Raw genomic sequence first — 22793 nt, 5'->3', positions numbered from 1 at the left:
TTCTTCCAGCCCAGCGTTCCTCATGATGTATTCTGCATATAAGTTAAATAAGCAGGGTGACAATATACAACCTTGACGTACTCCTTTTCCTATTTGGAACCAGTCTGTTTTTCCATGTCCAGTTCTGACTGTTGCTTCCTGACCTGCATACAGGTTTCTCAAGAGGCAGGTCAGGTGGTCTGGGATTCCCATCTCTTTCAGAATGTTCCACAGTTTATTGTGATCCACACAGTCAAAGGCTTTGGCATAGTCAATGAAGCAGAAATAGATGTTTTTCTGGAACTCTCTTGTTTTCTCCATGATCCAGCGGATGTTGGCAATTTGATCTCTGGTGCCTCTGCCTTTTCTAAAACCTACTTGAACATCTGGAAGTTCATGGTTCACATATTGCTGAAGCCTGGCTTGGAGAATTTTGAGCATGACTTTACTAGCGTGTGAGATCAGTGCAATTGTGCCGTAGTTTGATAGGTTACCTGCTGCTGCTGCTGCTGCTAAGTCACTTCAGTCGTGTCCGACTCTGTGCGACCCCATACACGGCAGCCCACCAGGCTCCCCCGTCCCTGGGATTCTCCAGGCAAGAACACTGGAGTGGGTTGCCATTTCCTTCTCCAATGCATGCAAGTGAAAAGTGAAAGTGAAGTCGCTCAGTGGTGTCCGACCCTCAGCGACCTCATGGACTGCAGCTTTCCAGGCTCCTCCATCCATGGGATTTTCCAGGCAAGAGTACTGGAGTGGGATGCCATTGCCTTCTCCAGATAGGTTACCTGCTGCTGCTGCTGCTGCTAAGTCGCTTCAATCGTGTCCGACTCTGTGCGACCCCATAGACGGAAGCCCACCAGACTCCCCCATCTCTGGGATTCTCCAGGCAAGAACACTGGAGTGGGTTGCCATTTCTTTCTCCAATGCATGAAAGTGAAAAGTGAAAGGGAAGTAGCTCAGTCGTGTCCGACCTTAGCGACCCCATGGACTGCAGCCCACCAGGCTCCTCCATCTGTGGGATTTTCCAGGCAAGAGTACTGACAGGTTACCTGCTGCTAAGTCACTTCAGTCGTGTCCGACTCTGTGTGACTCCATAGAAGGCAGCCCACCAGTTCAGTTCAGTTCAGTTCAGTCGCTCAGTCGTATCCGACTCTCCGCGACCCCATGAATCACAGCACGCCAGGCCTCCCTGTCCATCACCAACCCCCGGAGTACACTCAAACTCATGTCCACAGAGTCGGTGATGCCATCCAGCCATCTCATTCTCTGTCGTCCCCTTCTCCTCCCGCCCCCAACCTTTCCCAGCATCAGAGTCTTTTCCAGTGAGTCAACTCGTCGCATGAGGTGGCCAAAGTATTGCAGTTTCAGCTTTAGCATCAGTCCCTCCAATGAACATCCAGGGTTGATCTCCTTTAGAATGGACTGGTTGGATCTCCTTGCAGTCCAAGGGACTCTCAAGAGTCTTCAACACCACAGTTCAAAAGCATTGATTCTTCGGCGATCAGCCTTCTTCACAGTCCAACTCTCACATCCATACATGACCACGGGAAAAACCATTGCCTTGACTAGACGGACCTTGGTTGGCAAAGTAATGTCTCTGCTTTTTAATATACTATCAAGGTTGGTCATAACTTTCCTTCCAAGGAGCAAGCGTCTTTTAATTTCCTGGCTGCAATCAGCATCTGCAGTGATTTTGGAGCCCAAAAAAATAAAGTCTGACACTGTTTCCACTGTTTCCCCATCTATTTCCCATGAAGTTATGGGACCAGATGCCATGATCTTTGTTTTCTGAATGTTGAGCTTCAACCCACCTTTTCACTCTCCTCTTTCACTTTCATCAAGAGGAGAACTGGCAGCCCACCAGTTCCATGCTAATCTCTACAACCCTTGGGCCTTAGCTCCTCCCACCCCAGCTCCTGACCCCGCCCCTTCCTCCGCTCCTGCTAATACTGCCCCTGCTGCTGCTGCTGCTAAGTCACTTCAGTCGTGTCCGACTCTGTGCGACCCCATAGACAGCAGCCCACCAGGCTGCCCCAGCGCCTCTTTAAACGGAGTCGTAAGTACGCATGCTCCTTCGGAACTTCCTCGTAGCGTGATGACGTGAACGTTGGCGTGGTGACGTTCGGGCGACCGCGGCGCGTGTTTCAGCCAGCGCACGGGGCGTGAGTTTAGAACCTGAGGGAGTCTGTCAGGTTTTCCCTGCGCTCTCAGGGAGCGCTTTCTTTTCGCCGTTCGCCGCTGAATGAGCGGTCTCCGTTCCGCCCTTTCGGGAAACAGAGGTCCTGTGGGGACCGAACGGGAGCCCGTGAAGGGGAAGGAAGCCCGCGGGGGGCTCTGGAGCGCTGGAGTGTAGGGCTGCGGCCCGGAAGAGGGGAGGAGAGAGGGTCCCCGCCGGCAGAGCCCGCTCGCGCTGGCCTCAGGGCTGGTCCCGAGGAGGGCCTGGGGCGGCCGCGCGATGTTCCGGGCGCGGTGCCTGCTCCGAGCCCTGCGCTCCTGCTCCTCGTCTCCCTGCCCGAGGCACAGACCTGCAGCCAGAGTGAGCGTGCGGGGCGCTCTGGGCGTCCAGAGCGCGAACGGGGAGCGCGTTAAGGTCCAGGTTAGTGTGTCGGCAGGGGGCGGGTTTGTCCTCGTTGACGGATGTGGTGCATCCGCCTCTAAGCTTGTCCTTCAGCTCACCCACCTCTCAGCTTGTCGGTGGACAGAACGACCGGCGGGGAAAGTTAGAAAATACAGGCGAGCGTGTGTCCTCGTTTTTCTCCTTTCCTCGGTTACCGTTACTTTTCGGAAAACTGTTTCAGTGCCTGAAAAGTGCTGGAAATTTGCTTTCATAACTCAGGGTGTTGTTAGTAATAGAGAAAAATGAACGAACCCCTTTTCATTTGTCCCTCATGCCGTGTGTTCACAGTGACAAAACTCCTTGAAAGCAGGAACTGTTACCCGTCTTGGTATTCATACATGGTTGTCAGTAAACGTTTGGTCAACCAAACCATACTGTTTATTCAACTTTTAACTGCCTCAGGGCTTCGCATATAACTTCAGTTAAGTCGCTCAGTCGTGTCCGACTCTTTGCGACCCCATGAATCACAGCATGCCAGGCCTCCTTGTCCATTACCAACTCCCAGAGTTCACTCAAACTCATGTCCATCGAGTCGGTGATGCCATCCAGCCATCTCATTCTCTGTCGTCCCCTTCTCCTCCCGGCCCCAATCCCTCCCAGCATCAGAGTCTTTTCCAGTGAGTCAGCTCGTCGCATGAGGTGGCCAAAGTATTGGACTTTCAGCTTTAGCTTCCAGTGAACACCCAGGAGTGATCTCCTTTAGAATGGACCGGTTACTCTCAAGAGTCTTCTCCAGAACCACATGTTTGGTAATTAGGTGGAGAAGGCAGCGGCAATCCACCCCAGTGTTCATGCCTGGAGAAACCGTTGGACAGAGGAGCCTGGTGGGCTGCAGTCCATTGGGACCGCCACCCACATTGAATTAGGACACACACACACACAATTAGGAGAACAAATGCAGTGTAGGAGAAACCCATGGACAGTGGAGCCTGGTGGGCTGCAGTCCATCGCCCCGCCCCTCCACACACTCACCGAATTAGAACAAATGGGGTTTAGGAGTGTACAAGCTTGGAGAATTCCATGGACAGAGGAGCCTGGCGGGCTGCAGTCCATGGGGAGGGACACACACACATATGCAGTAAATTAGGAGAACAAATGCAGTGTAGCAGTTTGAAAGAGCTCTGGTGTCAAACTGCCTAGGTTTAGATCTCTGCCACTTAGTAGGTTGTTAATCATTGGCTTATCGCTTATGTGCGCTAAACCTCAATTTCCTCTTATAAGAATGGAGATAATAGTCCTTAGTTCATAGTCCTAAAGTTTAGTTATAAAATATTTAGTACTGTGGTCCATCTCAGTAAATGTTAGCTGCTAACATTTCTCATGTTAATAATATTTGCAGGATCTTCACACAGAAGATTCCTGCTTAAAGGAGCAGACCAAGCAAGATGGTTTGACTTATTAGGTTGCTGTAACACTCATACAGTTATTTTTGTTGTCTTCACATATCCTTGATTTCTAGTTGTGTGACCAGTTTCCCCCTCTTTGTGTTTCTTTGGTTTTCATGGGTTTCTGTGATACAAATCAAAACATTTTCTTGCATTCATCTGTTAATTCAACATACATTAATGATACCTTCTGTGTGGTAGTCTAGAGAGGAGGAAGAACAGAACCTACTCCCTAGGTTAGCAGGCTTCACTTTTAGTGCTGTACAGTCTAATTTTGGGGCTTCCCAGGTGGCTTAGTGTTAAGGCAGGAGAGAAGGATTGGATCTGTGGATGGGGAAAATCCTGTTGAGAAGGAAATGGCAGCCCACACCAGTATTCTTGCCAGGGAAATCCCATGGACAGAGGAGCCTGACTGGCTACAGTCCTTGTGGTCGCGAAGAGTCGGGCACAACTTAGTGACTAAACAGTGGCAAAAACAGTCTAATTTAGAAGCATCTAAATTGAGTGGTAATGTAGTTGTAAGATACACACCAGTTTTGAAGAGCCAAAAAAAAAAAAAATGCAAAGTAGCTGAGTATTTTTTATATTGATTACGTGTTGATATATATTTTGGATTCAATGAAATATACTGTTAAAATTAATTTTAGTCATTTCTTTTTACTTTTCATGTGACCAGTAAAACATGTAAAATTACATATGTGGCTCAATTTGTATTGTATACAGCCCTGGTCTGATGGTTAAGACAAGAAATTGTAACAATATGATAAGTATTAGCTGTATTTCTATAGAAAACTTTGGGAAGACAGAGGGAAGTTCTTAAGAGTGTGAGGTGGTCAAAGAAGACTTCTTGCATGAGGTGACGTTTCAGCTGAATCCTGAAGGATGTGTTCCCGGGTAAAGGAAGGGGGAATGGGGTCGAAAGAGCATTTCAGAACAATTTATTGATTAAAAATGAGATCTTTGAACTAAGAACTGTATTTGAATTCCAGCTCTACTACTTGGTAACTTTGAGTATTTAACAAGGTAATTCTACCTTCTCTGAATAGGTTTCTTCATCCCTAACGTGATAATGTGTGTCGTCACCCTCCTTATTTAACTTATATGCAGAGTACATCATGAGGAACGCTGGGCTGGAAGAAGCACAAGCTAGAATCAAGATTGCCGGGAGAAATATCAATAACCTCAGATATGCAGATGACACCACCCTTATGGCAGAAAGTGAAGAGGAACTAAAAAGCCTCTTGATGAAAGTGAAAGAGGAGAGTGAACAGGTTGGCTGAATGTAGTTTTCTCAACATTCAGAAAACTAAGATCCTGGCATCCACTTCCATCATTTCATGGCAAATAGATGGGTAAACAGTGTCAGACTTTATTTTTCTGGGCTTCAAAATCACTGCAGATGGTGACTGCAGCCATGAAATTAAAACACGCTTACTCCTTGGAAGAAAAGTTATGACCAACCTAGACAGCATATTAAAAAGCAGAGACATTACTTTGCCAATAAAGGTCCATTTAGTCAAGGCTATGGTTTTTCCAGTAGTCATGTATGGATGTGAGAGTTGTACTGTGAAGAAAGCTGAGCACCGAAGAATTGATGCTTTTGAAGTGTGGTGTTGGAGAAGACTCTTGAGAGTCCCTTGGACTGCAAGGAGATCCAACCAGTCCATCCTAAAGGAGATCAATCCTGGGTGTTCATTGGAAGGACTGATGTTGAGGCTGAAACTCCAGTACTTTGGCCACCTCATGCGAAGAGCTGACTCATTTGAAAAGACCCTGATGCTGGGAAAGATTGAGGGCAGGAGGAGAAGGGGACGACAGAAGATGAGAGGGTTGGATGGCATCACCAACATAATGGACATGAGTTTGAGTGGACTCTGGGAGTTAGTGATGGACAGGGAGGCCTGGTGTGCTGTGGTTCATGGGGTCACAAAGAGTTGGTCACGACTGAGCGACTGAACTGAACACGATAATATTCACTTCATTAAGTTCTTGTGAGGATTAAGTAGATAAATATTTTTAAAGAGCAGAATGGAGTATAGCAGTTTGACAGAGCTGTGGTCAAGCTGCCTACATTTAAATCTCTCCACTTGGTAGCTTGTTAATGATGAACAGGTTGCTTATGTGCTCTTAACCTCAATTTCCTCTTATAAGAATGGAGATAATGGTAGTCCTTATTTCACAGAGTGAAGTAGAACAGAAGCACATTAAACAGTGTTCCATAAGTGTTAACTTTTACTAACAAGTAAAAAGCAAGACTGTGGTGCTTTGGAAATTACTGTTGATTGGCCTTGCTCCAAGTTATGAAGGGCCTTGTGCATGAGACTGAGGTAATTTACCTCTTATTTGTATAGCCCTGAAGAAAGATCAAGGGCTTCCTGGTAGACTTGAGTTCAAATTGAGTCTTTTTCCTTTACTGGCAGTGTGACCTTATGCCAGTTATTTAACTTCTCTGAGCCTCAATTCTTCACTTGTAAGATGTGACTGATGAAAATCCATGGAGCTTTTGGAAGGAGTAGATTGAGACAGTATATGAAGAAGGTAGTAAAATGCCTGTCACATATGTGTTCAGTACATGATAGATATTCTTCCACTGAAAAATACTTGTGGGTTATCTACTGTGTCCCTGACAGTAGCCTTCAAGGCAACTACAAACATGGTTCCTAAACCCCCAAAATATGGACATGCAAATAAGTAACAGAAGGGCTTGAATAACAGTGTCTACAGGGTATGCTGAGGATACAAAGAAAGCCTGGGTGAATACAGTTTTTCTAAGTAGGATCATACCCCTTTCCCCAAGTTTAATGGCCATTCATGGTTTCCCAGTGTTTAAATGGTTAATCAGATACCATCAGTTGTTTCATAATTGTTGAAAGACTGCTAGAATATTCTCAACTTCTATGCTAGTTAAATGTATGTTGGTTGTCATCTCTCATAGAGCTGTTTTTAGTGTTACTAGTCTACTTGAATTCATCTCATTTGTACTCATACATTCTTGTGTTGTTTAGTGTCTGAGTTGTGCCTGACTCTTGTGACCCTGTGGACAGTAACCCGCCAAGCTCCTCTGTCCATGGGATTCTCCAGGCAAGAATACTGGAGTGGATTGCCATTTCCTTCTCCAGGAGATCTTCCCCACCCAGGGATAGAACCCACATCTCCTGCATTGGCAGGTGGATTCTTTACCACTGAGCCACCAGGGAAGCCCTCATGCATACCTGTCATTTAAATTCAGAGTGTCTTTGAAAGTTTATGTTTTACTTAGTATGTGTTCATACTAAGTTTCTTGAGAGCTCTTTTTGTGTGATACTTTGGGAAAAAAAACAATCCCATGAAGACCTTTCTAGTCTGTACATAATCTCTCGGGGAATTTGATACAAAAGGAGAAAAGAACCAAGATATGTGCCCTGTTGTGTAGGGGAAGGGTTAGGGGCAGGAAGAAAACCTGGAATATTGGGGGATTGGTTATGTGAACTAGGCATGTGAACCTAATGGGATTTGGGGCATCTATTCAAAATGGTGAACTTTGTTAACGAAACAACAGTGGAATGCCAAAGCTATATTTCACTATGATAAGCACCATATAAAATTATATATGCGTGTGGATGAACTATTATAAAAGCAATTGATTGTTCAGGCAGGGTTATGAGGATTTTTTCATTTAGTCTTCTGTGTGTATATGTAATGAAAATATAAAATGTTTGTGTTTTAAACTCAAGTTTAGAAATATTTCTCATCAGGGATGGATTCGTTCAGTCCGCTCCCAGAAGGAAGTCCTGTTCCTGCACGTAAATGATGGGTCATCTTTGGAAAGCCTTCAGGTTGTAGCAGATTCAAGCTTTGACAGTAGGTGAGGTTTTTGTTTTAAGAATATTTTGGGGGTTTTTTTGTTTGCTTTTTCATCTCCTCTGTTCCTCATTTCCATCATCCAGGTGTTCATATTGCCCCTCAGTGATCTTTCTAAACAGATCTGCTTTTCATATCATTGATGCTCAAATCCAAATGCATAGACTCAAGATTGTTTTCTTCTCTAACATTTTCATATGACAATATCCCCTGCCTATCCTTTGCCTCTTTCTTAACTACATGTAGTTCTTAACCCAATTAAGGGTAAACTTCTATCATTAAATGCTTTAGTGTTTTGATAGCAAGATTTGAATTAATATGAGGGCTACTTGTAAGATCTTGTTTATGTTGGTTTTTCATTACTGTAGAGAACTGGCTTTCGGGAGTTCCGTGGAAGTTCAAGGGCAGTTGGTAAAAAGTCCGTCCAAAAAGCAAAATGTGGAACTGAAGGCAGAAAAAATCGAAGTTGTTGGCAATTGTGATGCCAAGGTATGTTTTATAACACTTTTACAGAGGCTGTTTTTAAAATGGCTTAATTTAAAACTTTAGCAGCGTTTTTTGTGTAATGCTAGGAAGATGGCACTTGGAACATTTCGATTGTGACTTCCTAGATAATTGAAACAGACTATAGACTGAGGAATGTAGAAAGAGTAGCAGAAAGTACTCATGTAAATGGTTGAGTCTTAGGAGTAGGAGCTAAGTAATACTACTCTGTGCATCTCTGTGGTGCCTTTCACTATTGAAATTTGCCTCTTTTACAAGCATGCCTAGTCAGCTACAATGACAAAGACATACCAGGGCAAACTGAGTTCTTAGGAATGCTTGCCTCGAAATGACTTTTCCATTATCTAGAACTGTATCATCCAGTGCAGTAGCCACTAGCTGCTGCTGCTGCTGCTGCTAAGTCACTTCAGTCGTGTCCGACTCTGTGTGACCCCATAGACGGAAGCCCACCAGGCTCCCCCGTCCCTGGGATTCTCCAGGCAAGAGCACTGGAGTGGGTTGCCGTTTCCTTCTCCAATGTGTGAAAGTGAAAAGTGAAAGTGAAGTCGCTCAGTCGTGTCCGACTCTTAGCGACCCCACGGACTGCAGCCTACCAGGCTCAACCATCCATGGGATTTTCTAGGCAAGAGTACTGGAGTGGCTTGCCATTGCCACCTGTGGCTATTTAATATTAAATGATTCAAAATTAAATTTAAAAATTCCCTTCCTTAGTGGCATTAGCCACATCTCAAGTGTTCAGTATTCACATGCACCTAGTGGCTTCCGTCCTGCATTGCACAGATACAGAACATTTCTATTTATCACAGGAAATTCTATTGGACAGTGCTAGAGTGTGGTCATGTTTGGGTGGAACAAAGATAAATGCTACATTAAGACATGTTTACTCTTGTTTTTGGGACACTTGTGTTAGTATGTGTGTGAGCTCAGTCGCATCTGATTCTTTGTGACTGCATGGAATGTAGCCCGCCAGACTCCTCTGTCCATTGGATTTTCCAGGCAAGAATACTGCAGCGGTGGTAGCTTTTTATTTATAGATTGATAAAGAGGTTATACACTCTTGAGAATCCCTTGGACAGTAAGGAAATGAAACCAGTCAATCCCAAAGGAAATCAACCCCAAATATTCATTGGAAGGACTGATGGTAAAGCGCTAATATTTTGGCCACCTGATGCAAAGAGCAGACTCATTGGAAAAGACCCTGATGCTGGGAAAGTTTGAAGGCAAGAGGAGCAGGGGGCAACAGAGGATGAGATGGTTGGATGGCATCACGGACTCAGTGGACATGAGTTTGAGTAAACTCTGGGAGATGGTGATGGACAGGGAAGCCTGACTGCTGCAGTTCATGGGGTCACAAAGAGTTGGACATGACTTAACAATTGAACAGCGATAAAGAGGTCAGAGGGGATAATTTCAATGGATTATCCATCCATTTTCTAATTGGAGGGTATGAGGCCCAACCAGGCATAATAACTTGCATTAGGTCATGTTGTGGCACAGCTGAAGTTTATGTCCTAGCCATTTGACTCCCCTGTGGTTTATCTGTACTCATCTTCAAATATTTAATGAACAAAAAGTAAGGAAATACAGGGAAATAGCATTATTTTAGCTCATTTTTAGTTCTTTTGGATAACTAGAAGAAATTTAAAACAGGAAAGAAAGAAAATAGGCAATTTTTAAAAATGTCTTTCTGAAATATATTCTAAGAAGTTCTAATTGACATTTAAAATTAAGAATCAGATACGAAGGTGTCTGAAAAATAGACTGTGAAAATAATTTGGAACTCAAAAGAATGAAAATGGTAACCATTATACTTTTGCTTTTTAGAGAGGTTTCATTATTAAAATTTTGCGCTGTGTTTTACTCTTTGTAATTTGTTTTCCCTTGGTGAATATTGATGCCTTCCCCTAATCTTCCCCCTCATTTCAGTGTCATTTGTAAGTATTCACAGTTAGGGAACTCTGAGCCTAATCAGTCCCCAGATTCTTGTTAACTTGATCGTATTGTCACTTTCGTAGGTATGGGACCTTTTTCTATACATCACAATTTAGTGTGTGTACAGGCCTAAAAGGAATAGATAACTCAAAAATAGGCTGCCATTACTGGAGTGTGAAGTCAAGTGGGCCTTAAGAATCATTACTATAAACAGAGTTAGTGGAGGTGATCGAATTCCAGCTGAGATTTTCACATCCTAAAAGATGATGCTGTTAAAATGCTATATTCAATCTGGCAGCAAATTTGGAAAACCCAGCAGTGGGCACAGAAATAGAAAAGGTCAGTTTTCATTCCAATCCCAAAGAAGGGCAATACCAAAAAATGTTCAAACTGCCCCACAATTTGCACTCATTTCACATGCTAGCAAGGTACTGTTCAAAATCCTTCAAACGAGGCTTACATAGTATGTGAACTGGGACCTTCCAGCTGTACAACCTGGATTAAGAAAAGGCAGAGGAACCAGAGATCAAATTGGCAACATCTGTTGGAACATAGAAAAAGGAAGGAAATTCCAGAAAACATCTGCTTCATTGACTACACTAAAGCCTTTGACTGTGTGGATCACAACAAACTGGAAAAATCTTCAGGAGATGGGAATCCCAGACCACCTTATGTGCCTCCTGAAAGCTGTATGCAGGTCAAGAAGCAACAGTGAGAACTGGCTATGAAACAACTGACTGGTTCCAAATTGGGAAAGGAATACATCAAGGCTGTATAATTGTCTCCCTGCTTATTTAACCTATATGCAGAGTACATTGTGCAAAATACTAGGCTGGATGAATCACTCGCTGGAATCAAGACTGCCAGGAGAAATATCAATAACCTCAGATATGCAGATGACACCACCCTTATGGCAGAAAGTGAAGAAGAACTAAGGAGCCTCTTGAATGAAGGTAAAAGAAGAAAGTGAAAAAGCTGGCTTAAAACTCAGCTTTCAAAAAACGAAGACCATGGTATCCTGTCCCATCACTCCATGCCAAATAGATGGGGAAACAGTGGGAGACTTTATTTTCTTGGGCTTCAAAATTACTGCAGATGGTGACTGCAGCCATGAAATTAAGATGCTTGCTCCTTGGAAGGAAAGCTATGACAAACCTAGACAGTGTATTAAAAAGCAGAGATATCACTTTGCCGACAAAAGTGCAAAGAAAAACTATGGTTTTTCCAGTAGTCATGTAGGGATGTGAGAGTTGGACTATAAAGAAGACTGAGTGCCGAAGAACTGATGCTTGGTGGGCGAAGACTCTTGAGAGTCCCTTGGACAGCGAGGAGATCAAACCAGTCAATCCTAAAAGAAATCAGTCCTGAATACTCATTGAAAGGACTGATGCTGAACTCCAATACTTTGGCCACCTGATGTGAAGAGATGACTCATTGGAAAAGACCCTGATGCTGGGGAAGATAGAGGGCAGGAAAAGGGAGTGACAGAGGATGAGATGGTTGGATGGTGTCACTGACAATGGACATGATTTTGAACAAACTCTGGGAGATAGTGAAGGACAGGGAATCCTGGCGTGCTGCAGTCCATGGGGTTGCAAAGAGTTGGGCATGACTGAGCAACTGAACAAAAGTAGCTCTTTTACTTCACTTCTCTGTTAGCTTTCTTATTGAAACTTTGTTTTTGGTCCTACAGTTTTTAGGGAAGTTTTTCAAGGTAGGGTCAAAATTTCCTTTTAAATTTTTATGAATATATACTCCCTGAGATGACAGAAAGCTGTTGACCCTCCCCCATGTTCTGAAACATCAGCACATGTTCATAAATGGTGATCAGTTCAGTTCAGTCACTCAGTTGTGTCCGACTCTTTGCGACCCCATGAATCACAGCACGCCAGGCCTCCCTGTCCATCACCAACTCCTGGAGTTCACTCAAACCCATATCCATCAAGTCGGTGATGCCATCCAGCCATCTCATTCTCTGTCGTCCCCTTCTCCTCCTGCCCCCAATCTCTCCCAGCATCAGAGTCTTTTCCAGTGAGTCAACTCTTCCCATGAGGTGGCCAAAGTATTGGAGTTTCAGCCTCAACATCAGTCTTTCCAATGAACACCCAGGACTGATCTCCTTTAGAATGGACTGGTTGGATCTCCTTGCAGTCCAAGGGACTCTCAGGAGTCTTCTCCAACACCACAGTTCAAAAGCATCAATTCTTCGGTGATGAGCTTTCTTCACAGTCCAACTCTCACATCCATACATGACCACGGGAAAAACATAGCCTTGACTAGACGGATCTTGGTTGGCAAAGTAATGTCTTTTTAGTATTCTATCTAGATTGGTCATAACTTTCCTTCCAAGGAGTAAGCATCTTTTAATTTCATGGCTGCAATCAGCATCTGCAGTGATTTTGGAGCCCAAAAAAATAAAGTCTGACGCTGTTTCCACTGTTTCCCCATCTATTTCCCATGAAGTGATAGGACCAGATGCCATGATCTTAGTTTTCTGAATGTTGAGCTTTAAGCCAACTTTTTCACTCTCCTCTTTCACTTTCCTCAAGAGGCTTTTTAGATCCTCATCACTTTCTGCCATAAGGGTGGTGTCATCTGTATATCTGAGGTTATTGATATTTCTCCCAGCAATCTTAATTCCAGCTTGTGCTTCTTCCAGCCCAGCATTCCTCATGATGTACTCTGCATATAAGTTAAATAAGCAGGGTGACAATATTCAACCTTGACGTACTCCTTTTCCTATTTGGAACCAGTCTGTTTTTCCATGTCCAGTTCTGACTGTTGCTTCCTGACCTGCATACAGGTTTCTCAAGAGGCAGGTCAGGTGGTCTGGTATTCCCATCTCTTTCAGAATGTTCCACAGTTTATTGTGATACACACAGTCAAAGGCTTTGGCATAGTCAATGAAGCAGAAATAGATGTTTTTCTGGAACTCTCTTGCTTTTTCCATGATCCAGCAGATGTTGGCAATTTGATCTCTGGTTCCTCTGCCTTTTCAAAAACCAGCTTGAACATCTGGAAGTTCACAGTTCACATATTGCTAAAGCCTGGCTTGGAGAATTTTGAGTATGACTTTATTAGCGAGTGAGATGAGTGCCATTGTACAGTACTTTGAGCATTCTTTGGCATTGCCTTTCTTTGGGATTGGAATGAAAACTGACCTTTTCCAGTCCCGTGGCCACTGTTGAGTTTTCCAAATTTGTTGGCTTATTGAGTGCAGCACTTTCACAGCATCATCTTTCAGGATTTGAAATAGCTCACCTGGAATTCCATCACCTCCACTAGCTTTGTTCGTAGCTTGACTTCACATTCCAAGATGTCTGGCTCTAGGTGAGTGATCACACCATCGTGATTATCTTGGTCATGAAGGAAGATCTTTTTTGTACAGTTCTTCTGTGTATTCTTGCCATCTCTTCTTAGTATCTTCTGCTTCTGTTAGGCCCATACGAGCCCATCTTTGAATGAAATGTTCCCTTGGTATCTCTAATTTTCTTGAAGAGATCTCTTGTCTTTCCTATTCTGTTGTTTTCCTCTATTTCTTTGCATTGATCGCTGAGGAAGGCTTTCTTATCTCTCCTTGCTATTCTTTGGAACTCTGCATTCAGATGCTTATATCTTTCCTTTTCTCCTTTGCTTTTTGCTTCTCTTCTTTTCACAGCTATTTGTAAGTCCTCCTCAGACAGCCATTTTGCTTTTTTGCATTTCTTTTCCATGGGGATGGTCTTAGTAGTGCTAATAGATTATGAGTGTTTGTGGACCTTCAAGATACTTTGGTGATTTTAAAATTGAATACCAGCTGTGTATATATTGTTGTAGAAAACGTAATCTTTAATATCTACAATATTCTAAACTGTGTGCCCAAAAGTGGAGTGTTTTGCTTTTGCTCAGTCGTGGCCAACTCTTCACTACCCCGTGGACTGTAGCCTGCCAGCCTCCTCTGTCTGTGGAATTTTCCAGGCTAGAATACTCGAGTGGGTTGCCGTTTCCTTCTCTAGGAGTGTTTTGCATGATTATATCCTAATCTCTATTTGTAAATAGTGATTGATAGCTAATGGATAGAAATTTGATAAGTAACACATTAGCCTCTCTGATAATAAGTAATTTTGCCCAAGATCCCAAAGCTAGTACAAAGTCGATCTGGATTCAAACCCATTCTCTGATTTCACTCACCATTGTACTAATGTGTTAGAATTCATGTGGACCATATTCAGTTATGTTAAGAAAATGAGAAGGAAAGCATCTTAGTTTTAAAACATTGCTATTTAACAAATGCCCTGTAAACTGATTTTATAAAGCAGTATCTTTGTTCGTTTCTCACTTGTTTTTCCTGTTGTTTCAGGCTTTCCCTTTTAAATATAAAGAGAGGCATCCTCTGGAATATCTGAGACAATATCCTCACCTCAGGTGTAGGACTAACGTTCTGGGTTCTGTACTGAGGGTTCGCAGTGAAGCCACAGCAGCTATCCATTCTTTCTTTAAGGTAAGGAGCTTTGCTTCTCAGTGTTCATTCTGGTGAAGAAGTTGAATAATTGTAATACTGGAGTAGTATCCTGAAAAGTCTTCTGGTTATTTATTCCAAGCATGCTTTATTATGTGAACTTCTTTCTTTGACTGATTTTAAATTTTCTATTTATCACTAACTTTGAGCAATTTGATTAATATGTGCCTTGGCACAGCTTTTTAATGCTTCTTGTGTCTGGAGTTCATTGAATTTCTTATCTATGCATTTCAGTTTTCACTAGGTTTTTCAGTCATTTTTCATCATATTTTTTTATGTTACCTCTTTCCTTTGGGGACTTCAGTTACCCGTGTATATTTGACCACTTGATGATATTCCCATAGCTCACTCATGTTCTTTTTTTTTTGAAAAATCTTCTTTTCCCCCAGTTTATTTCTTTTGGATAGTTTCTTTTGCTGTGTCCTTTTTGTTTTTTTGCTTACTGATCTTTTCTTCTGCAATGCCTGATTTATTGTTGTTCATATTCAGTGCATTTTTCACCCTATACATTATAGGTTTCGTAAGTGGTTGATTTGGGCTTTTTTTTTCAGATCATTAATTTTATTTTTTTTAATTTATTTATTTTTTAATTGAAGGATAATTGCTTTACAGAATTTTGTTGTTTTCTGTCAAACCTCAACATGAATAAGCCATAGATATACATTTATCCCCTCCCTTTTGAACCTCCCTCCCATCTCCCTCCCCATCCCACCCCTCTAGGTTGATACAGAGCCCCTGTTTGAGTTTCCTGAGCCATACAGCAAATTCCCATTGGCTCTCCATTTTACATATGGTAATGTAAGTTTCCATGTTACCCTTTCTATACATCTCACCCTCTCCTCCCCTCTCCCCAGGTCCATAAGTCTATTCTCTATGTCCGTTTCTCCATTGCTGACCTATAAATAAATTTTTCCATACCATGTTTATAAATTCCGTATATATGTGTTCCATTCCGTTCCGTCGCTCAGTCGTGTCCGACTCTATGCGACCCCGTGGACTGTAGCCTACCAGGCTTCTCCGTCCATGGGATTCTCCAGGCAAGAATACTGGAGTGGGTTACCGTTTCCTTCTCCAGGGGATCTTCCCGACCCAGGGATCGAACCCAGGTCTCCCGCATTGGAGGCAGATGCTTTAACCTCTGAGCCACCAGTGAAGCCCATATAAGTGTTAGAATACGATATTTTTCTCTTTCAGACTGACTTCATTCTGTGTTATAGTCTCTAGGTTCATCCACCTCATTAGACCTGATTCAGTTTTTTTTTGGCTGAGTAATATTCCATTGTGTACATGTACTACAACTTCTTTATCCATCTGTCGATGGACATCTAGATTGCTTCCATGTTCTAGCTATTGTAAATAATGCTACGTGAACAATAGGATACATGTATCTTTTTCAATTTTGGTTTCCTCGAGGTATATGCCTAGGAGTGGGATTGCTGGGTCATATGGTGGTTTTTTCCCCTAGTTTTTAAGAACTCTTAATACCGTCTTCCATAATGGCTGTATCAGTTTACCGCTGATACAGTGGTGATACCACTGGATCACCAACAGTGCAAGAGCATTCCCTTTTCTCCACACCCTCTCCAGCATTTATTGTTTGTAGACTTTTTGATGATGGCCACTCTGATCAGTAGAAGTGATATCTCATTGTGGTTTTGATTTGCTTTTCTCTAATAGTGAGTGATGTTGAACATCTTTTCATGTGTTTGTTAGCATCTGTATGTCTTCTTTGGAGAAATCGAGGCTTTTTCATTTTTTAGGTCTTACATGTCTCTACTCTTTTGAACATATTCAGCAGTTTTAGTTAAAATTATGTATAATTTTCATAGCTGTTTAGTAACCATTTTTATGTCCTAACATGTCAGTTATGAGTCAGTTTTAATTGATTAGTCTCTTCATTAGAGATTCTCTTTTCCTGCTTCTTCTTATACCTGCTAATCTTTGATTAGTTACCAGACCTTGTGGATTTTATCTTGCTGGGTGCTGGATATTTATAAAGCTTCTTATGTTCTGTTCTGGTATGTAGTTAAGTTACTGGGAGGATCTTGCTTTTATGATCTGTATGCTCCCTGGTAGTCTAGTGGTTAGGATATGGCACTCTCACTGCTGCAGCCCGGGGTCAATTCTCAGTCAGGGAAGCCTTTTTTCTGGGCTTCCCTGGTGGCTCAGATGGTAGAGAATCTGCCTGCAATGCAGGAGACCCGGGTTTGACTCCTGGGTCAGGAGGATCCCCTGGAGAAGAAATGGCAACCCTCTCCAGTATTTTTGCCTGGAGAATTCCACGGACAGTGGAGCCTGGTGGGCTGCAGTCCATGGGGTTGTGGAGTTGGACACGACTGAGTGACTTGATACTTTGACTTTCAAGTAAATCCGAAGCAGTGCTCAATCTAGGTCTGTTATTCCCCACTACTGAGGCAAAGCCTTCCTGTACAGTCGACCTAGTACCTTGTGAATTACAAGATCTTGTAACCTGGCTGTGGGAATAGGCACTGTTTCCTCTAATCATTTTGGATAGTTCTTTTTCTGGCCTTGGATGGTCTCCTCACATGCATGAGCTGATCATTCCTCCACTTGATCAATACTGATCCGTACTCCAGGGTGACTCTCTGTGTGTCTCTGGAGTTGTTGCACACCTCTTTGCTCTCTGGGACTAGGTCCTGTCAATTCGTGCCATTTTGGCCTCCTCAGACTCTCAGCTCTGTCTCTTCAACTCAGGGAGTCTTCTGGGCTCTGCTTTATTTATTCCTGCTTCCTGTTGTCATCTGGGAAATCTTAAAGCAATAAACTGGGCTGCTGGTGGGGTTCACTGTGTCTGTTTCCTGTCTCTCAGGGTTCACTCTCCTTTGTTGCCTGATATCCAGTGTCTTGAAAACTGTCGTTCCATGTGGTTTGCTTGTGGATTCTTTTGTTTTGTTTTTTGATTGTTTAAGGCAGGAGGGTAAATCTAGTTCCTGTTTCTCGGTCACAGATTTTATATACAGTAAGTGCTAATTTTAAAGGATTATTGGTGATCAAGTAGGCTGATCTAATGACTAAAGACATTTGTCTCATTTAGCTTTGCTTTTCAGCCATTTATCCCCAACCCAGGAAAGCCACAGTGGAATCAGGTTGGTCAGTTATGAGACCCTCCTCCCATGTGGTAGATGGAAGGGCTCCAAAGGCAATAGTGAGCCAATAGATAAAGTTCAGTATTATTCCATGTAGTTTTGGAACTCTTCCTAAGCCACTTCTCCAGATCCAGCTCATTTGGGAAGATTGTCTGACAGCATACCCTTTCCTTGGACAGCATCCAACTTCATGCAGGCGCAGCCCTACCATAGAACACAAGAAAATTCTCGCTCTTTGCAGAGCTCCTTAAGAGATAATTTCTGGTGTGACAGCTAAAGAACAGCATGGCTTTAAAGCATAAGAATAAACAGGAAAATAAATCACATTATACAATGTCATCTCAATGGTTTAAAGGGGTACATTTTCATATGTATAAAAGTATTTTCCCCCATTTGTCTTCAGCTATTAATTAGTTCAGTTCAGTTGCTCAGTCGTGTCCGACTCTCCGCGACCCCATGAATCACAGCACGCCAGGCCTCCCTGTCCATCACCAACTCCCGGAGTTCACTCAAACTCATGTCCACAGAGTCGGTGATGGACCTGCTTTAATTCTGAAAGTTTTATGGATTTCTGGCCACTAGGTGGTGGTATTGGCAGTCCATTAAGAAGTGAGCTTACACATTTGTTTATTATCTGAAGTTTTTACAGATAAACTGTTTTTACGTGAGAGAATAAACTAGAAAACTGTGAAATCAAAGAATCAGCAAAGTAAAATTTGAAAAACATTTTGTGCTATGCTTAGTTGCTCAGTTGTGTCTGATCTTTGTGACCCTATGGACTGTAGGTTGTTGGGCTCCTCTGTCCATGGGATTCTCCAGGCAAAAATACTGGAGTGGGTTGCCATGCCCTCCTCCAGGGAATCTTCCCAACCCAGGGATCTTTTAGGTGGTTGAAAATAATGAATTTTTGCAGTGTTGGACATGTTTATAAAGATAGGTACTTTTGAATCTTAAAAGTTCACTCTTTAATTATAAGGCCCTAGAAAACATAATCCTGATATTCCCCTTTTAAGATGTTACCCACTTGTGTATGAGTGTTATAGGACATACTGAATTATAGTTATATATTATTCTGTATTGGGTGCTGTTTCTATGTTTGGTACTTTAAGCTTCTGAAAAGATGTTAATAAGAGTTTGCCCTTTCTTGATGAGTTGAGTTTCTTCCTCTGTCTGAGTATCAGATTGTTTCCTTCTCAGCATGGCAGTGCCTTCAAACCCTGTCACAGTGGGGAGTGTTCTTTGACCCTGGGTTAAATGACCCTAGACTGCTGTGTCTTTGAGCTCCTGTGGCTGCTTTTTATGGGGTGTGTTTTTGGGTTTTGTTCTGTTTGTTGGCCTCCTCCTGCTGTCACTGTTGCCAGTGGTGCACCTGTGGCCAGCAGTTGCTGTCCTGTTTCTCTTCTGTTGAGTCTGATTAAATAATACTTGTTTTGTGTGTGTTAAAAACAGTCCATGAGTCTGAGTAATACATATGGGCCTTAGTACATGAATTTTTAACTTTCAAGTACTCATTGTTTTATCATATCTGGTTGTAGAAATATGTATCTGTCCAAATACTTAGATATTTAGAGGTGGTGGGTGAGATCTGAATAATTGGGCCACTATTTTTGCCCCCTTCTCTGGCATTTATATCTCTCGTTAGGAACCCCTTTGCTGTGGGATGGGATAAGTACTTGACACCGGAACCCCATTGGAGGCAGCCACTGACAGTACCCTTGCTATTTATTTTCCTACTTCGCTGTTCACTTTCTCATTTTTGGACTTTGTTCTCACCTTTGTTATTCCTTTGTACCTACTTCTTTATACTTTTGGTGGTAATGTTATAGTCTTAGATATGATAGGTCTTGCTAGCATTGTTTAGACTTAAAAAGCTGGTGACGCCTTTTGGGAGGTTTAGCATTATTTGAGTAATTTTTATCTTTTTAAATCCCACCCAGTTATTTCCATAAGATGTACAGCATTGTTTCTCATAGCAGTTGACCAGTTCCAACCCTGGCAGTTACATTCAGCCGTTAACTTTTCTCCTCGCTTTCCCCTCCCTCTCGCCACCCTCATTTCCTTTGGATTTTCACTTCCTTTCTTTGTTTACTGCAGTCCTGCTCACAGTCGCCTGCATTCATGTGGAATAAATGATTCATGTCCATAATTCTTGGCTCCTGGGAGATAAAAGTTTAATGCAGTCATGTTATTGATTCTGTTTCATTTATTCTCTATAATGTGCTCTCTGCAGCACTTCTCCGAATGTTGTTCCCAGATTAAGTACATATTTGAATACTTCCTAAGACTCCTAATTTATAGCTTGAAAATGTAATCATTCTACCTCATAAGGCAAGTACTTGGCTGGATGCTTTGTATCCTTGCCAGAATACTTGAATTCAGACTTATGGGAAGGAAGGGGCAAATATGGAAGGCCCCTGGTAGTACACTGATATAGTTTACATTTCACCCATGATCGGCAGCATGTAGCAGAGATTAGATGTATATATGAATTTCCCCAGTGGCTCAGCTATAAAGAATCTGTGTGCAGTTCTGTAGGCACCAGTTTGATCCCTGCGTCAGGAAGATCCCCTGGAGGAGGGCGTGGCAGCCCACTCCAGTATTCTTGCTGGGAAAATTCCATGGACAGAGGAGCCTGGAGGGCTGCAGTCTTAGGGATCGCAAAGAGTTGGACAGGACTGAAGTGACTGAGCACACAGGCAGATGTATATATATGAATTTATTGTATTGATTTCAAGAGCAGAATGTGTCTATTAAACACATTCTTCTGCCTTTGCAACATAAATTCACTATAGCTGCCCCCACCCCTGCCTTGCAACATTTCTGCTAATTGCAACCTTTTACCTACATCCATAGTCAAAATGAAAGTATAGCTTTGAAGTTGCCAGGTTATTTCAATTTTACTAGTAACCGCTTTTGTGGTTCACTAATGGAAATAGTCTCAGACTTCAGAGTGGAAGAATTGCAGTTGGGTGCCTTAGGATTTGCTGCTCAGAATCTTCCTTGGGGTGGAGGAAGTACACTGCCTCATGTGCAGTGCATTGTGCTATCAGTTTAATGGCAGACTTCCTAAATAATATTTCTGCTGTTTTTGCTCTTTGTTTTTTCAGTCCCTGATTGCCACATTTTTCTCCTGTTTAGAGTTTTTACAATTTCTTATCCCAAAATAATTGAACTTAATATTGATCACTTTGTATTCCCTTAGTAATGTGGGCAACATCATGGTGCATTATCCTGAGTGAGTGAGTGTGTGTTAAATCACTACCAGTATGTTGGAGAAGCGAGAAGAGGAAATGGCACCAGAGAGGGAGCCTGAGTACCCAGGTTCCAGTTGCAGCTCTGACAGTGACTAGTTGTATGATTTTGGCCTCTCATTAAATTTCTCTGGGCCTCAGTTTCCTTATCTTAGAGGTGAGAAGGTTGGACTAGATATTGTCTAAGTTAGTTTGGATTTATTAATAATATTTTTTGTGCATAGTAAACACTCCATTTGATATTTCAGTAGTTTTATTTGGGGATTAAGGAGAAATTTGATGTGACATTCTCTTAGTGCTATTTTAATCATGTAAAAAGGTGTATATTCTTGGAACTGTTTCACAGACAGATGTACTGAGAAAAGTGGTTTCTCTTTTTCTTCCAGGACAGTGGCTTTGTGCATATTCATACCCCGGTAATCACATCCAATGACTGTGAGGGGGCTGGAGAACTTTTTCAAGTTGAAGTAAGTTGTGCATCCCATCTTGGAGGATATATTACTCGCTCATATTTTTCATTTGAGAGTTGATTTAAATTTAATGAGAATTAAATGGATAGACCATGACCAGAACCTGAAGTTTTATTGATAATAATCCTTAGAAAAACATATATAGGAAATTCATACTTCTTTAATTTTCAGTGCAACCAGCTATATTACTTACATTGTGACTTAAAGAAGTGAATTTTTATTTACTTATTTTTTAATGGAAGGATAATTGCTTTACAGAACTTCATTGTTTTCTGTCAAGCCTCAATGTAAATCAGCCATATGTATATATATGTCCACTCCCTCTTGAACTTCCCTCCCGTTTCTTTCCCCATCCTACCCCTCTAGGTTGATACAGAGCCCGTTTGAGTTCCCTGAGACATACAACAAATTCCCATTGACTATCTGTTTTACATACAGTAATGTAAGTTTCCATGTTACTCTCTCCATACATCTCACTGTCCTCCCCTCTCCCTGTGTCCATAAGTCTGTTCTCTATGTCTTTCTTCATTGCCACCCTACAAATAAATTCTTTGGTACCATCTTTCTAGACTCCATACTTATGCATGCATTCATGTACGATATTCATCTTTCTCTTTCTGACTTACTTCACCCTGTATAATCGCTCTAGGTTCATCCACCTCATTAGAACTGATTCACTTTTTTTGGCTGAGTAATATTCCATTGTGTATATGTACCACAACTTTATCCATTCATCTGTTGATGGACATCTAGGTTGCTTCCATGTTCTAGCTATTATAAATAGTGCTGCAGTGAACAATGGGATACATGTTTCTTTTTCAACTCTGGTTTCCTCAGGGTATATGCCTAGGTGTGGGATTGCTCGCTCATATGGTGGTTTTATTCCTAGTTTTTAAGGAATCTCAATACCGTCTTCCATAGTGGCAGTATCAATTTGCATTCCCAGCAGCAGTGCAAGAGGGTTCCCTTTTCTCTACACCCTCCCCAGCATTTATTGTTCGTAGACTTTCTGACGATGACCATTCTGACCAGTGTGAAGTGGTACCTTCATTGTTAGTTTTGATTTGCATTCTTCTAATAGTGAATGGATAAAGAAGATGTGGTGTATATTGATATATATACAATGGAGTACTACTCAGCCATAAGAAAGAATGAAATAACACCATTTGCAGCAACATGGATGGACCCAGAGATTATTATTCTAAGTGAT

The 22793-nt window shown here is 42.2% G+C and overlaps 1 protein-coding gene across 6 annotated transcripts in view; it reads left to right on the top strand.

The window, feature by feature from the left end:
* The first annotated feature begins 2092 nt into the window (after nt 1-2092).
* The window catches only part of NARS2 (asparaginyl-tRNA synthetase 2, mitochondrial), a 166679-nt gene continuing 145978 nt past the window's right edge, over nt 2093-22793 (top strand). For 3 of the 6 annotated variants that reach the window (XR_016036412.1, XR_016036411.1, XM_088832342.1), the window contains exons 1-6: nt 2476-2575; nt 5089-5252; nt 7716-7825; nt 8190-8310; nt 14597-14737; nt 21500-21580. Coding sequence is in view for 4 of the 6 variants with exons in the window: in XM_088832342.1 (XP_088688468.1) it covers nt 5097-5252; nt 7716-7825; nt 8190-8310; nt 14597-14737; nt 21500-21580 (609 nt within the window). In the remaining 2 variants the exon portion in view is untranslated. Of the gene's footprint in view, nt 2576-5088; nt 5253-7715; nt 7826-8189; nt 8311-14596; nt 14738-21499; nt 21581-22793 lie in introns of all 6 variants that reach the window. The other 3 variants (XM_055416087.2, XM_055416089.2, XM_055416090.2) reach the window with 3 other exon arrangements.

The sequence above is a fragment of the Moschus berezovskii genome, chromosome 25 (genome assembly GCF_049115385.1).
Source record: "Moschus berezovskii isolate FMDL1 chromosome 25, NW_MosBer_1.0, whole genome shotgun sequence".
In the NCBI taxonomy this organism is placed as follows: domain Eukaryota; kingdom Metazoa; phylum Chordata; class Mammalia; order Artiodactyla; family Moschidae; genus Moschus; species Moschus berezovskii.
The sequence above is the reverse complement of the archived record's forward strand: the minus strand, read 5'-3'. Positions and strand labels throughout refer to the sequence as shown.